We start from the raw sequence: 16,059 nt of genomic DNA on the forward strand, positions 1-16,059 counted from the left end.
ATTGCTTACTTTTGGTGATTACAGCAGATCTGCTTCCAATTAGCTTTACACAAACCTTCTGAGAGGACCAGAACATATTTTCTTTATAAGGCAATAAAATGTTTTAACCTTATCTTATACATAAAGTAAACTTAAAGCAGTCTCCAGCTCATGAATGGATTTTGCTCCAAAATTTTTTAAGTTGCGTTTTGGAAATTTGGTTCATGTTCTCTCTCCCAAAGAAACAACATTAAAAATTGAGGTTTGGTTTCTAGGCCAACCAATGGGAGCCTCTTGGGCGACATTTTATCATATAATAGTGTGACTAGAATTTTGGCTCTTGGGAAGAGGGTAGAAAAGTGCCTCAACCCTTTCCTTTTAGGCCAACCCGAGGCAAAACTTGCATAGACAAGCATAAGGCATGGTGTGTCGGGCCTTTTCTTCAAACCACTTCACCCTCTTTCTGTCTGAAGTCAGCTGCCCTTCCTAAAGCAGACCCATTTTGGGTTTTCCCTTCCCTGCCTTGCCTGGCTTCATTCCTCTTAGGTGCCTCTAGGCTCCAGAAAGACAAGGCAGCTGTCTCCAGCACCTTTGAGCAGCCACTGGCAGGAAGACCGGTGCCTCTAGGCTCCAGAAAGACAAGGCAGCTGTCTTCAGCACCTTTGAGCAGCCACTGGCAGGAAGACTGGAGAAAGATAATGGCATGATGATACTCATGAAGCTCATGGGCCGGTTTGGGATTTCAGGGGTATGAGGTGCCCACATCTTGCCTTGCCTAATCCAGACTCTTGGGAAGGGCCATCTTCTGTCCTGGTATTTGTGCTGAACAAATAACATGAGGCTCTGAACTCTGCTTATCTTCAGACCTCTCAGAACTCACTTCCTCCCTAGTTCTGCTTGGGAAGGCCACTTGAGAAGGTCTAAGAGACACATCTGGACCCAGAACAATAGTACACGGGGAGGCATTCACCTGGCACATGCCGTACTGGGTGCCATCCTCGGCATCCCATGTTCCCCCATGCCCACCAGGATTGATTCCTAAGTGCAGAGCCAGGAGGAACCTCTGATTATTGCCAGGTATGGGCATCTCCCCAAAAGGAGACACACAGGCCCAGATTATTAGAAGATGCTATTATTGTCTTCACAGGCTCAAGATGCTTTAATGTTATTCCTTGACCCCACCAAAAACACATCAAAAAATGATTTAAAGCCCTCGTGAAGCCAGTAGACTTCTGTCACTGGTCAGGTGGGGGTGTTAGATTATGAAAACTATTTCAAGACTTGAGCATATTGATATAAAGTCCCTGGTCTCTGGCTCTCCCTCATGGGGAGTGCTCTGTTTCTCGCCTGACTGCTGCTGCGGGTTCATAATGCTGTCTTGGAGTCGGGGCATCCCTTATGCGGGCCAGCTCTGCCGCCTAAGCATTCATCTTCCAGCCCTGCACACCGGGAGGAATTAGCCCTTTTCCTTGAGATCCTGTTTCCCCAGCACCTGATGATAGAATTTGATACATGCTAATTCTCTTTAATTTGCAAATATTTTAAGACCTGAGTTTTTTTCAGAATGGGTTTTGGCTTGAGAAGTTAGTTTTGAGAGGAATGCCCTGCCTTAATCCTGCGGGAAAATACTGGGTTTAGGCTCAGAAACTGAAGGAATATTTGATGCAAACACTCTGCCTGTTTGTTCTTAATTGCTGCTGCTTTTATAGGGGTGGGGAGGGGGGATGTCAGTGAGAAATGTTGAGTTTGTGAAAGATATGTATTGCAGTTGTTCCTTCTCCATCCTGTCTCCTTAATTTTCTCTGGGGTATTTTTGGGGGGTTGTTTTTGTTTTTAATTATCTGTAGACTCTTGTTATGAATATCTGTCTTTGCTGGTGCAGCCTTGTGTCTGTGTTTCTTTGCCAACTTTTTCTCTATAGCCATTCTCTGTCTTCTCGGTAGACTCTGTATGGCTCCCTGAGAGGATCTCGGGCATCAAAAGTGCTCAGTTCCCTCCTGCCTTCTGAGTCCGGTCTAAGGGCTACACAAATGGGAACCAGCCCATTGGGCCATTTCTCAGCTTGCATCAGTGAATAATCAATCCATTTACTCTTTCGTTGATCATTGCACTCTCTTGGTTCCTGGTTCTAGGTTCCTATCAGTACCTGTTTCATGTGGTATAAGCAAAGCTGCAGGATTTTTTCCACACCGTGGTTACTAGAAGGGCCTCAGAACTCAGATTTCTGGGGGGTGGGGGGTGGGGGGGAGGTTCCAAACAGTCAGCAGTCCTTAAAAGTCTTTTCTAGAGCCTCTCTCTTCCTTCTGCTTACTAACCCAATTGAGAGTCTGTGATTTCAGCAGCTCATGCTTTTATTTTACGTTTAGATGCGTAAGAAGGGTTCCGTCCGAGGCACGTCGGCTGCTGATGTCTAAATGAGTCCCCTGTAGGGTCAGAGACAATATCAAACTGTGTAAGTGAAGACTTGGGTAAAAAGAATGTTTAAAAACCAATGCCTTTTGTTTAAAAACCAAAACCTTTAGCAAGTTAGTTTGCTAAACAGAGACTAAGTGTTAAATGGGTTTAGTTTTTAAAAATGTTAAGAAATTAACATATTTCGGAACTTGGCAGTAAATGCAAAAGTTGTTCTCATCTCAGAACGCCGTGTGGAGCAGGTTGAACTGAGTAGTCCTGAGCTAGTTCTTGGTATTTCGAGTTAGAAAACTGCTCCCAAGTGCACCTACTCATCACGAAGCACGCTGAATATTTTCCCCCATCAAATGCCAGATAATTGACCTATTTCTCAGGAGGACCATTTGTGGCTAGTAAAAGAAATAGGTAATAGCTTTTAAAACCAAACAAAAAGCCTTTATCTCATTCAGCATGGGCCACCCTCAGAAATTGGTTTTATTTTAAAATTTTTTCTGAAGACCCAAAAAGTCATCCCTAAAATGTTGAATTTTCAGTGGTCGTTACTATTAGCTTTAATATGTGTAAATATACTTTTTGGTTCATTTACAAACACAAAACATTTTGTGATATTATTTCTTAAACACAAATTTTTATGCCTGCATAAGACATCTTTCTAGAGGGTCAAAAGCTTCAGTAACCACCCATTGAAAACTTTGAGTAAGCACGAGTGACAGGATGTTGTTAATGCTGCGCCACAGTGTTTGTTGAGGAAAGGAACCGAGTCGAGTCCTCTTGGGGTTCCCATACATGGCAAAAGTGAAGTTTGAGATACCAAAGATCTGCCAGCAGCTTTCAAAAGCCCTTTCTTTAAATCCAGTGTTCATTTGAGAATTTGTTCTTGTGGCTTGGTTAAGTTGTTCTGTGTTAGCTTGACTTTTATTTTTTTTGCTTCTAGTTTGTTTTCTTCTCTGATGAAACAAATTGCTAAGCCACTTGTGAGCCCAGACTGTCTAATAAAGAGTTCAGATTTTTAAAACGCAACCTTTGGGGTGGGGTGCAATTTCTGCCACCAGTTTTGGTTCCATTGAGGATTTACTTCTGGTGGATGTATGCAGCAGACTACTTACTGCGTAACGTGTCTTTGTCTGGCTGTTTGAACTGATTGGCCCTGTCCTCTGCTCTCCCTTGCAGTTACGTAACCAAGGTCAAGTGAGGGGAACAAGTGCGGCCGGTGACGAGTGAAGAATCTGACCAGTATCTTGCAGTGTTGCTGTTTCCCCAGCGTGTGCCTGTGACACCTGCTCACACACACAGGTTCCTAACCACGTGTGTATATATGTTTGTGTGTGCACCTGTAGCTGTATATAGAGCGCATGTAGAGCTACAGGTCAGAATACACACACTTGTGTATATATGTACATACAAACATGCTGAAGGGATTAGTACAATTTCTCCAAAGTACTGTACGTATCTTCATCAAGAATGCAAATGAAAAATATTTTCAATATTATATCTGGAGCAAATTTTAATAATTATCAGAGTAATACCATTAATGGGCAAATTGACTGCACTGTAATTCTAGCTGGTATGTTTCATAAATGTCAAGTTGTGGACCAATATATATAATATACATATATATATAGACTTTTATTACTTTTTTTTTGTTCTTATAAATCGGTCTCTTATAAATTTGTATTTAGTTCCATAAACATCAAACTCCCACAGAAAATTGTATTCAAAATATTCTGGTATTCCAGTACACCTGGAATGTAAACTCTGAATGTACTTATAACGATTTATTTCTGGATAGTTATTATCTTAAAGCCAAATTGGATATTAATTAGAGGTAAAGTTGTACACCAGTTTTTACTTGTTTGCCCTGAGGGGGAAAATCCTTTTAAAAGAAGTTCTGGTTTTTATTGGATTTTTGTATCTTGAACTTCAAGTATTTTTCTATATCCAACCTTGCAAAGGTAGAGATGACGGTTTGTGATTTCTAATGACACTATATACAGTTTCCTGGCTCCTACTGGGCCCAGCAGGACACGGACGGAGACACGAATAGCACCATAGGTAGCTCTTTAGCGAGATTAGATGACCCACGTTTCCGCTGAGTCCCGAGTCTGAAATGACTTTTCCTGATACTGCAGCTTAGAAACTGCACAAGGCCTAGCTAGATGATTCTCAGCTTCCCGAAGAGGCTAGAGATAGCCTTGAGGTTTGGCTCTCTCCTGTTGAGCAGCAGGTGGAGCCTGTTGGGGCGGGGGCAGCGCTGGCCTGAGACCCAGAGAATGGCTTGAGGTATCTGCAGCCCTGCCTACAACTAGGGTTGGGGCCCCCCCCCCCATAAGCAGGTGGATGGGGGTGTGCTCTCAGAAGGCCTTGCTTTACTGGTTCGAAGCTGCTGCCGCTCTCTCCCCTACCTCACCCCCTTTTTTCTTTTTTAAGAACTAGTAGGTAAGTTTGTTTTTGTTTTAATCATCTTTATCCAAATTTCCTTTGCTCTCTGCCAGCTCTGGGGGCTTGAATAAAAAGATACTGTTGAAGCCTTCAGGTCACAAACTGTCTTCTGTTAGCCGCAGTCCCCACCTCGAGTATGCAGGCCCCCTAAGTCCCATCCCATCTCACCGGGCACCGGGCTTGCTGACAGTTCTGCCTTCCCTGCCCCTCGTTTCCGCACACGCCCTGTGTCCCCGCTGAAATGATTTCCGCACTGGGGCCGGGATGGCAGCCTGGCCCAGCTCCCCTCGCAGAAGCGAGCCAGCCCCGTGGCCTATGGTGCCAATGTCCTCTCTGTGTACTCAGGAGCACGACTGATGTTTACTCGCCGGGCGCTCTTGTAAAATAGGTTTTGTCAAAGCGTGATCATTGTCTGCAAAGTGTTTGACACGAGGAAGATGATTGCCGACTCCGTGGACTAGAGAGCCTGGCCCTCGCCTTGTAATGAACTTAACTCTCGCTGGCATCTGGAGCATCACTGGGAGCCTGGGCGCACATGGAAATGAGAACCCGGCGCATGGATCTTAATGTTTTTCTAACAACTGTGGAGATTTGAGGGAATGTGTGTTGAATGTAAAATACCTAGTTTACTTGGCAGTCTCTCGTGTAAATTACAGTAAAACAAAGTAAATGAAATTTAAACAAAAAATAAATTTGATCACAAAATGCCACTTGTGTGCTCGAGTGGTTGTTTCCCCGATGCCACGTCTACTTCCGAGCATGGCGGACCACTTCTGTTCAAGAATTATCTCATCTGCAACACTGCCACTCTGGGACAAAATAAAGAAAAGCAGCCCTCGATTTTATTTCTTTATTTATTTAATCACAAACTCCCATTCTTGAAATGTGCCTGTTGCCACATTAAGTTATTAATCTGCTTTCTTAAATAATTTTCAGTCCTCAAACGCTAGGCTGCAAGCTAAAAAAGGGGAATTTTTTTGTTTTGTTTTGTTCATTAATGTTAAAGGAAACCCATAGATTTGTAAATGACACTAAAAGTTGCCACTTGTTTTGGCTTTCTAGATTGAGGCTATCTTGTCTTACCTCCCCTGTAGGACTTTGTCTTTTCTCATCTCTGTTTTGGAGCATGCAACGAGTGCTGTGGTTCTGACTTCTAGTCTAAAGTAAAGTAGTTCAGCTTCTGGAGAGATTCAATATATTTCTGGGACGTCCTTCCATCATCTGAGATACCATCTTAGATGTGGCACTACCCTTACTAACAACCTTAATCATGCACTCAGTCATCTGAGCACTTACATGTCCACTTGACTCAAGCTCACAGTACCACATGGAGTGTGCATGGAGCAGTGTGGGCGATGGATATGAGAGCAGATAAAGGACAGTTCAGAGTGATAAACTTTGATTTGATGGCACAGAGGTTGGTTTGGAGCGACCCGTGTTACACTAGAAAATTCAGGCCACAGGTAGTTGGGTAGTAGGACCTTGAGGGGCAGTGGTGTAGGAAACAGGAGGCTTCGGTCACTGCAGCCTTCCCAGCCCTTGTTATGTGTAGGCCATGGCGCAGTTTTCTGTGTGACGTTTTTTTCCCCCTTCCATTGACCACAGTGGCCTCAGGTGACCATCAACTATCTGAACGATATCTGTTCTGTGGACCTGACTTTCATTGTGCCTGTCTTTCCCCCTCTTCAACTTACTCAGCTCTTGCTTTTCCCAGCCCTCCCACCCAAATTTCCCACTGAGCAGCTGAGTTGAGAAGGGGTTGCAAAGGAGTGCAAGGAGAATGTCATGACTCCTGAGACCCTGTGATCTAATGTGAGAACCCCTGATTGTTAGGAGATGAGTGTTGTCCCCCATCCTCCACCCTGGCTCTGGGAGGGAGAGGAGGTGCTGTGGACAGACTAGGGTGATCCCACTAAGCGACTCTGAAGTGCTAAGTACGGTGAGTCCCAGACCAGCTTCTATACCAAATAGGATTGGGACAGGTGGCAGGTGCAGACTCCAGGAGACCTTGCAGGCCTCTCCAGGATCGAGCACTGAGCGTTTCGAGTTGTGCTTCGAAGTTCAGGGCACCTAACTTGGCTGTCCAGCCCTTGTGGAAGGCCCATGTTGTTGAGCATGACAGTTATAAGGGAATTGACAGCCCCGTATTGTTGGCTTTCTATAGAGAGGCTGAGGAACTTTTGTTCCTTCTTGATCCCTCTAAATCACTGGTCCTCAAACTACGGCCCGCGGGCCACATGTTGTATTTATTCCCATTTTGTTTCTTCACTTCTAAATAAGATATATGCAGTGTGCGTAGAAATTTGTTCATAATTTTTGTTTTTACTATAATCTGGCCCTCCAACAGTCTGAAGGACAGTGAATTGGCCCCGTTTAAAAAGTTTGAGGACCCCTGCTAAATCATATGCTTATGACTTAATGTCCCATCATGTTGAAATTGTGAGTGAAAGTTCGTTTCTGGGTGGGGGAAAAGCTCCCTCCATCGTGCTCAGACTCTTCATTCTATCCAGTTTCTTGAAGGTAGAGTTCCATTCTTCATGCTAGGGCTACTGGTTTGAAAAACTTCAGCTCATGCTCTCATAGACATGAATGTCTCAGTTGCCTTCCATATACCTCTCAGTGACTTAGCGGTATTTTTTATTTCAAGGAAATTGCCGTGAATAATTGACAAGGATGATTTCTCATGCACGTAATTCCAACATGGCAGCCATCTCCAGTGTACTCAGTCTTTCCCCACCACTACCAAGGACCCCACCACCACCACCAACAACAACTCAATTATGTGAATTACTTCTCCCCCTTTTATGTTGTCTTTGGCCCGTTGTTGCTACTTTGCTGTGTATCTTTAAGTCCCACATAGAAGATTTTTCTGTATCCCTTCTGATTTCACTAAGTATATCTTTTCATTCCAACCAAGTTGCTGGAAATTGCATGACTGTATTCTTTCAAGCTGCATAGAATACATTGTGTATATAGACCAAAGCTTCTTAGTGCATTCACCCGCAGTTAGATATTTTGGGTTGTTTTTGTGTCTTGGCCATTGTACCAAGTGCAGTGGTGGACATAGGTATACACCAGTGACTTTGGTTAAGTTTGTCCTGTGGTCAAAGTCCAGGAAAAGAAAGCTCAGCTCTCAGAATTCTCAGTCTTAAAGCAAGGTCATGGGGCATCTTCCAGTAGTACCTTCTCTCCCTAGTAGTGAGATTCCTACTAGCTCTTCACCCCACTCTCCTTCCCTTAGAGCACAGTCCACAGCTCACTTGAGCCTCACCCTGTTGCCCTGGGTCAGTACACTTTATCTTGAACAAGTACATAGTTTATGGTCCTGGGAGAGACCCTGGTCCGCAATGAGCCACATTGTTGGCTGCCCCAGCCCGTCAGTTGGCGACCAGATCAGATGAGACCGGCACATGCCCTGTGTTGCTGTGGCTGTGGACATGGTTGCTGCCTCCTCAGCAGGACTTTTCAAATTCCACTCACACCAATGGGCACTAGCCAAAGCTGGAGAGAGGTCTGAGTGCCCAGCCCTGGTCTAGCTAGAACATGGACTATTTAGGTAACCTAAGCTTGATCTGACTGTTGAGGTGGGGAGAGTTGTAAAATAGTCTTTTATCCAGCACTTCCCCAAAAGATCAGACTCCCCAAAGATCAGAGCAGCAGAGGCAGTGAAACTCTCCCACAGATATTCATAAAATGGGGTCAATGATATGATTGTATCTTGTGACCCAGGGAGAAGGGAGCTTGCTGGTGGCATTGCTGACCCCAGCACATGTTTCTAGAAGGGCTTTTAAACCTGGGAAGAAAGTGGTCACTGTGTGCCCCTCAGAGTCTGAACTTAACGTCCCGAAAGTTGAAGGCCAGAGTGTAAAGTAGAAAACAGGCCTATAGTCGGCTACACTGGCACTCTGCTTCTCTACACTTGTTGCCAGCAAAGCTGCTTGTGGCCAGGCAACCAAACTGTCCTCTGGGCTGAGAGTTGGACTCTCCAATCCATCGCTAAGCCATCTCCCTCGCTACTGATGGGATGAGGTACACACAGGCTGGGCCTTTGCACCCAAAAGCAGGCCAGGTTTTCACCTCGGTAGTGACACTCGGCCTGGGGTCAAGGCTGTTTACTGGGACTTTCTGAGCTGCAGTCAAGCTGTGACAGGCAGGCCTCCTCCTCCTCCTTGACCTCTCTTGATGCAACAGCACCTGCTCCTCAGCCCAGGGCAGAAGGCCTCGCTCAGATTGAGGGCGCTCACCCAGCGGAACAGAGGAGTGGCTTCCATGTTTACTGATGGATGTGCTGAACAAAAGCTTGACCGCTGCGCCTCCCAGCTCCCCGCAGCACAGAATACTGATGGAGGTTCTTACAGAGACACTTCGATGCGCCCAGAGCCCAGGAAGGCTTGAAACAGCCGACTAAAGGGTATGGGGGTTACACCCCATTCGTGGGGGTCAGTTACCCTCACTACAATGCCTGGCAGGAAAGGGAGCTTCTTCCTCTAGAAGAGGGACTAGCAAGCTTTTCCTGTAGAGCCAAACAAATGTGTGGGGTGGGGTGGACCCTGTAGCTTCAGAGGGACCTCCTTAGTTCTGCGTTTTTGGTAGCATGAAAGCAGCCATTAAGTCGTGAAGGGGGATGTCCATTCCAGTCCAACTGGATAGAAATGGGGTGAGCTAAATATGGCCCCCTGGGCCTTCATTTGCCAAACCCTCTTAAATTCATTCCCTTCCACAGCCCACAAACCAAAGTGGCCTCCAGTTAGTAAGTAGCATTATCTACGTCAGTTGTGAGCAAAACCCACAAATGGCTGCACCCGATCTTCACAGCCACCCTTCAGGTAGGTACTATCATCTTGTTTGGGTGGTGGTGAGGGGACCCCAGCAGTTCTGGCACGCTACTCCTAGCTCTGTTCCAGGGTGGTGCCACAGATCAAACCCGAGTCAGCCACATGCAAGGCAAGTGCCCAAACTCCTGTACTACCCAACCCTAAAAGGTCTTTTCTTTGAGGTCTCACCCAGCAGAGCTCAGGGCTACTCCCAGCTCCCTGCCTGAGTGTCAACTCCCACCACTGCTCTCAGATACTCCCAAGTCTCATGGCATTCACCTCTCTGTGTGAGGAACTTAGAAAACTAAAAAAAGGGAAATGCTCCCGGGGCCCCTGTGCTCCTCGCCTCTTAGGAGCAAGCGTCCATGACTGATTCTTCCCAGAGCTCAGAGCCAAGACACATTTCTTCGCAGACAGTGTTGAATTTCCCCCTCAGTTCTGTCAGGAAATTCCCATGTTGCATTTCACATCCAGCAGGGTCGACCTCTGCAGACGCTTCCCGGTGCAGCACCTCCCCCGGCCCCCTTCATCGCTGGCTGACTGTGCCTTGGAACAGGAGTTGTGTCTCCAGAGCTCACAGGACTGTAGCGGGGACAATTGAGGGTGATGTGGGGAACCCGGATTGTTGTCTTGACGAGGCAGGAGCTCACAGCAGGGAGTATGCCAGGCCCCGCAGGGCTGTGTGAGCATGTGGCCGTGATGGTGAGTTTTCCCCTCAGGATGGGCTTTGGCCTCTTTTGCTGTTGCACCAGCTGGGGGGGGGGGGGGAGGGCACGATGCTGCAGAAACCCTCCCAACCCACCTGGATGGCTGCCGGGCAGTGCCTTGGCCACTGGGGAGAAGCATTTTGACTTGAGCATCTGTGGCCCATGAACTCAGCGCTCCTCCGCCACGGCCCTGCCAGAAAGCCGTCAGTGGGGGCTTCCAAGGGCTCCTCAGGCCCCTCCAGCCCCACTGGCTCAGAGTTTCCACTGAGCTCTGGAGGTCAGTGCCGGCTTTCCCTTTGGCTGGCTCCTGCACATGTGCACGTGAGGCCTCAAGCTGGGGCTTCTACTGGATCCTGTGGGGACTCCGTGGGTCACTTGGGTGCAGCCCTGGTTCTGGTCCACCAGGCTGAGTGGCTGGGCCCCCTGGATAGGCTGAGGCCTTTGTGTCCCTCTGGCCAGGCGACAAGAGCTTCCAGCCCTTCCTTGCCAACTAGCCGGAGATCAGGGAACCGACAGAGGTTCTACCAACAGTCGGAGCCATTCTCTAAGAGCTCACGGGACACTGGCCCTGCGGGCCTGCCACATCCCACATGTGGAGCCACCAGCTGACCTGTCTTCTTCCTGCCCAGGTGGGGAGACTCTTGTGGCCTGCAGAGGCCATCACTAAGCAGCTCAGGGACCAAGCTGGCTAGGCTCACCCCAGAGGCAGGGGTGTCCTGAAAGGGTGATTTTCAGGGCTAGAACCAGGACAAATGTCAGCCTCCATGAAGGCAGCAGTTTTTATTTAAAGATAGATGAATTACATTGTCCAGGAACCAGCATCTCACATCCACCTCCCCGTCCCCCCCAGCCCTAGCCTGGCACTGAGGTTTGGGGATGGGGCTGCAGGTGGTGTGGGAGCCAGTTCCTGAGGAGCTAGAGGAAGTGTCCCCCACCTCACACAGTCCCTCCCCAGGACCCAGTGTCTCCCTGATGAGGCTGGAAAGAATGGGAAGCACCCTTGCTTTTCCTCCTGCTCTTCCTCCTCCCTCCTCACCATCTGGGGCTCTCAGAGTCCACTCCTGGCCAGCATTCCTTGCCAGGCATCAAAGAAGCTTCAAGCTTGGGCCACACCAGCTCCTGGGCTGCCACGGAGTCAGCCACATGTGTCAGAGCAGGGCAGGCCAGCCCCCTAATGTAGCCCCTCTCCTCCATGCCTCTCACACTGGCCCCACATTTGATCACATCGGCCAGTCCCCAGGACCCTGTCTGCAAAACTGCCTTCCCACACCCCCATCTCCCCAGCAGATATTTCTGTTTTATGATGAAGGCGGCTCCTCGTTTTTCTCGCGTTATCTTAATGAATTAACTGGGCCCCCCCCACCCAGCCCCCCTGCCGTTTATGAGCTGTTCCGCAGTATCGGTGATCTTAGTCAACCTCACACAGCCGCGGCGCTGGTTCCTATTACAGTAATTGGCATAAACTTTATTCTTTTGCACAGAGATTTTGGGGCCCGCTGAGACGACATAACCATCTGCCATAAATTGAGACTGGTACGGCTTATTTTGGTGAATGCAAAATTGGATCCCATTCTTTACTCTGTGGCTTGATTCAACTTCCAGATGGTCAATCCACATGAAGTAATAGGAATGCACCCCAGCTCTGCTTAGCTGAAGATGGAGACGTAATATTTATTTGCCGAGGGGAGGCCTTAAGAACGTGGCCCTGGTGGGAAAGTGAGCCCTAGCCTGGCAGCACGGACACCTTGGTGCTAGCTACCCTCTCCCTCCCAGTGGCTGTGGGACCCCCCCCCCCCATCCCCAGAAGAAGGTCTCCCACTCCCCCTTGCCCTTGACCTAATCTCCGGAGACTTGGTTCTCTCCCGGGCTGCTTCTTATCAGCTCTGCCTGCCCACAGAGCCAGCTTCACATCTGCTTTGACTTTAGTGCCTGTGACATTTTCATTAATGCTTCTCCAAGACTGAGCCCCATTCTCAATACCCTGCAGCCCACGGAAGCTGTAACTCAGCTGTGCCCGGCCACAACTGCCAGTAAATGTTGCCCCCCGGCATTGCCGAGCGCCTGCGTCTCCACCCAGTTGGGCTCAACACCCCCTTCTCGTTATTTATTTATTTATTTATTTATTTATTTATTTATTTATTTATTTATTTATTTATTTATATTTTTACTTCTCATGTTACCTTGCCCCTGGGAAGGCTGGGAGAGAGACTTAGGTCAGCAGGTTTGGGGATGCTGAATGCTCCCATATATCCCTAAAAAGGGCTTTTATTCCCAGGGGTCTCGACAGCCCTTCTGCAGGGAACATAACCCCTGACTTACTGTATAGATGCCGCAGACCACACCTCTGCCCTCAGTTTGGCTGTTTCCCCTCCAAGCCCCAGGGAACACCAAGGTTCAGGGCCCCAAGACCCTGGGAACCATGTCTTCTTGGAACCCTGCAAGGGAGATGTATTTGCCCCACACCCTCAGCCTCAAGCAGTTGCATTTGAGATTCCTTCCTAGCACAAGTGCTCAGACTGGCAGTGTGGGATGGTGGTGGTTTGATGCTTAGGCCCCGTGCAATGATGCTGCTCTCTCGCCTGATACTGCCAAGAGCCAGTGGGGCCACAATTGGGTGCTGGGGGTACAATCATACTTCAGACCATGGACATGCAGGTATATACGGGTCTGGGATGGAACTCGGGGCCTCAGGCCTGCGAGGCAAACACATGCTGACCGACTCCTGTCTTTCTCTGTTTCATCTTCATGAGTGACTCAGAGGAGCCCTTGAACTGGAGAACCAGAGCTGAGGGCCACCAAGTGTCTTCGAGCCTCCACCCCAGGCCCCTCACTGAGTGCTCAGTGCCCAGTGGGCACAATGCCACTGTCCTTCCATCTTTGAGGGCCGGAGTGGGGGGAAGTCCAGTTCCCTACTGCTATTTCTAAGCTTGACCTGGGATTGACCCCAAATCTCCACACAGACTCCTCACAAAGGAGACGCTGCATCAGTTCCTGACTTGGCCCAGACATTCTGCAGAGGATTTGAGTCAAAATTCAATGGAGACAATTCAGGTCGGGAGATCTCAGATGGTTTGGGAGAGAATGAAGTCCTTGAGAGCTCCATTAGGAGCTGGAGCAATAGCACGGCAGTAGGGTGTTTGCCCATTTACACAGCCGTTCTGGGTTCCATCCCCAGCATCCCATATGGTCCCCTGAGCCTGCCAGGAGTGATTTCGGAGTAGAGAGCTAAGAGTAACCCCTGAGCACTGCTGCATGTGTCCCCCCAAAAGGCAAAACAAACAAACAAAACAACCCAAAAAGAATAGGAATTAGATCTAAGAGTCTCAAACAGAAGGGACCAGAAACTTCTAAGGCCGAATCCTGCTCCCATCAACCAATCACTCCAGGAGCGCCCAAAGGCTGAAGGAACTGGAGGCTGATTACCTTGGGCCTAGGTTATGGAAGTTCCACCTCCAGGACTGATTTTAGCTGCTGATAAATAGTGGCTGCAAGTACCAAGGGCGAGAGGACAGACTCAGGGAAGGACCAGATCTGGGCCTGGGGAAGAGCTTGGTCCAGGGGAAGGCACCCAACTTTCACTCCCCAGGGCCAGAGTTTTGCCTCTTTCTGCCCCCTCCAATCTCCTCCTGCCTTTCTCCTGGCTGCCCTGGGGCAATGGACTACAGTCACCCCTCTCCTAGGACTGGTTTACAGTGAGCACAACAGGAGGATTAGTGGTGGGATGGCTCAGGGTCCTGCACCCACCCCCTGCTTTGGGGCAGAAGGGAACAGGTAGGAAGAACCCCAACATCCTCTCAAAGGGTTCAGACCTGTGGGCTTGACCCTCGGGGCTCAGTAGCAGCCATGCCCGGTCAGGGCACACATTACAGTCTGCTGACAACTGACAGGCTGGAGTGTTCTCACTGGGCAGGGCACCCGGGTAGCACATACTCCCAGCTGGGTCCAGAGTCCCAAGTCTGTGGGGTCTCCCTCCAAACCCAGAGCCCAACCCCCTCAATGTGCTTGTCATGGAGGCCTCACCCAACCCTGTCACCTTTCTCTTTCCTCAAATTATCCCTTCTCAGCTGCCTCTTGGCCCTGCCACAAAGGAGCCAAGTTCAAGAGTCCCGTGAGTGACCTCCCACCTCTGCTCAAAGTTCAGGGTGCTGTATGGATCCTGCCCTGTAACCCCTTTTGCTGTTGTGTGTCCCCCAGCGCCTCACTCCAGCCCAGCCATGCTGGCATCCTGCCAGCTACTTCCCCCAAAACACTGGCAAGTGATCCCAGGGTCTTTGCACAGGCAGCTCTTGTGTCGGGGCATTCTCACTGGCTCCTTCCTGGTTTCATTTATGCTCAAATGTGTCCTCTTCAGGGAGGACCTTCGAAAATCATCTCATATAGAACAGGCTTTGTGAGGGATTTGTGTGTGTGTGTGTGTGTGTGTGTGTGTGTTGTGTCCATGTGTATGCTTGCCTGCCTTCTTTTCCCTGCGCCCAGCCAGACTAGATATCCCAGGAGAGCCCCTTCTGCCCAGTCCTCCATGCCTGGCACCAGGCCTGGGTTGCCCTGGGTGTTGGATGAGCATTACCTAGTGCTCCTGCTTCAGACAGGCTGGTGGCCCTTGGACAAGCAACCATGCAGCAGAAGAAAAGTTCAGGAGTGCCCAGAACAGCCCTGCCCTCCTGTAATCATGGCCCCAAGCATCTCCCCAGCCAGAGCAGTGATTCTGAGCACAGTTAGACACACGGCAGTGAGTCCATCCTGCTGGCCACCCTGGGGAGGCTCCTACTTGCTAGCTCGAATCCATCTATGACAGCAGAGCCAGACCCAGGCCGAGAGGCTCTGCAGTCCAGATCCCAGAGGCTTTGGGGGAAGAAGATTCATGCTTGTAGGACTTAATCCCGCAACGTTGGGACGTATATCCAGGGGCGATTTCCTGAACGTCATAATAAATAACAGTGAGACGATTCCCACTGCCCAGGGTAAGGTGTGTCCCGCAGTCCAGTCCAGGAAGAGAACGCCCAGCCAGAGTTTCTCTGGATGTCACACACACACAGCTGCATCGAGTTTCCCCTATCTTGCGCCCTCCCCAAGCAATCCAGATCTGGGTCCACCCCGACCCCAGCCTTGCTCAGTTTCTAGGTATGTCCAGCCTTGGGTCGAAGAGAATATGGGACCAGAAAGGTAGTACAGCAAGCAGCTAAGACACTTGCTTGGCATGCAGTCAACCCCAGTTCGAATCCTTGGCACCGTATTTGGTCCCCTGAGCACTGCCAGGAGTGATCCCTGAGCAACACTGAGTAAAGCTCAAAGGTAAAGAGAAAGAAAGTTTGTTGTGTGTGTGAGGGAGAGAGAGAGGGAGGGAGGAAAGAAGAGGGAGAGAGAGGGAGACAGAGAAAAAGAGTAGATATATATACATATACATATATAAAGAGAGGGAGGAGGATGGATATAAAAGCTAACAGAGGGGCTGGAACGGTGGCGCAAATGGTAAGGTGTCTGCCTTGCCTGCACTAGCCTAGGATGGACTGCTCTTTGATCCCCCGGCATCCCATATGGTCCCCCGATTTAGGAGCAATTTCTGAGCAGAGCCGCAGAGCCAGGAGTAACCCCTGAGCATCACCGGGTGTGGCTCAAAAACCAAAAAAAAAAAAAAAAAAAAAAAAAGAGCTAACAGAAACAAGAATTAGGATTAAGACATGAGGGGCTAGAGAGATAGCATGGAGGTA

The 16,059-nt window shown here is 49.0% G+C and overlaps 1 protein-coding gene across 1 annotated transcript in view; it reads left to right on the forward strand.

Annotated features, from left to right (window-relative positions):
- The window catches only part of PITPNB (phosphatidylinositol transfer protein beta), a 74,388-nt gene extending 68,848 nt beyond the window's left edge, over positions 1–5,540 (forward strand). Inside the window, exons 11-12 of the mRNA XM_049788907.1 lie at positions 2,346–2,431; positions 3,562–5,540. Of these exons, the coding sequence (XP_049644864.1) occupies positions 2,346–2,393 (48 nt within the window). The 3' untranslated portion in view covers positions 2,394–2,431; positions 3,562–5,540. The remainder of the gene's footprint in view (positions 1–2,345; positions 2,432–3,561) is intronic.
- The last annotated feature ends 10,519 nt before the right edge of the window (positions 5,541–16,059 follow it).

Source organism: Suncus etruscus, chromosome 15 (genome assembly GCF_024139225.1).
Source record: "Suncus etruscus isolate mSunEtr1 chromosome 15, mSunEtr1.pri.cur, whole genome shotgun sequence".
Taxonomy (NCBI): Eukaryota; Metazoa; Chordata; class Mammalia; order Eulipotyphla; family Soricidae; genus Suncus; species Suncus etruscus.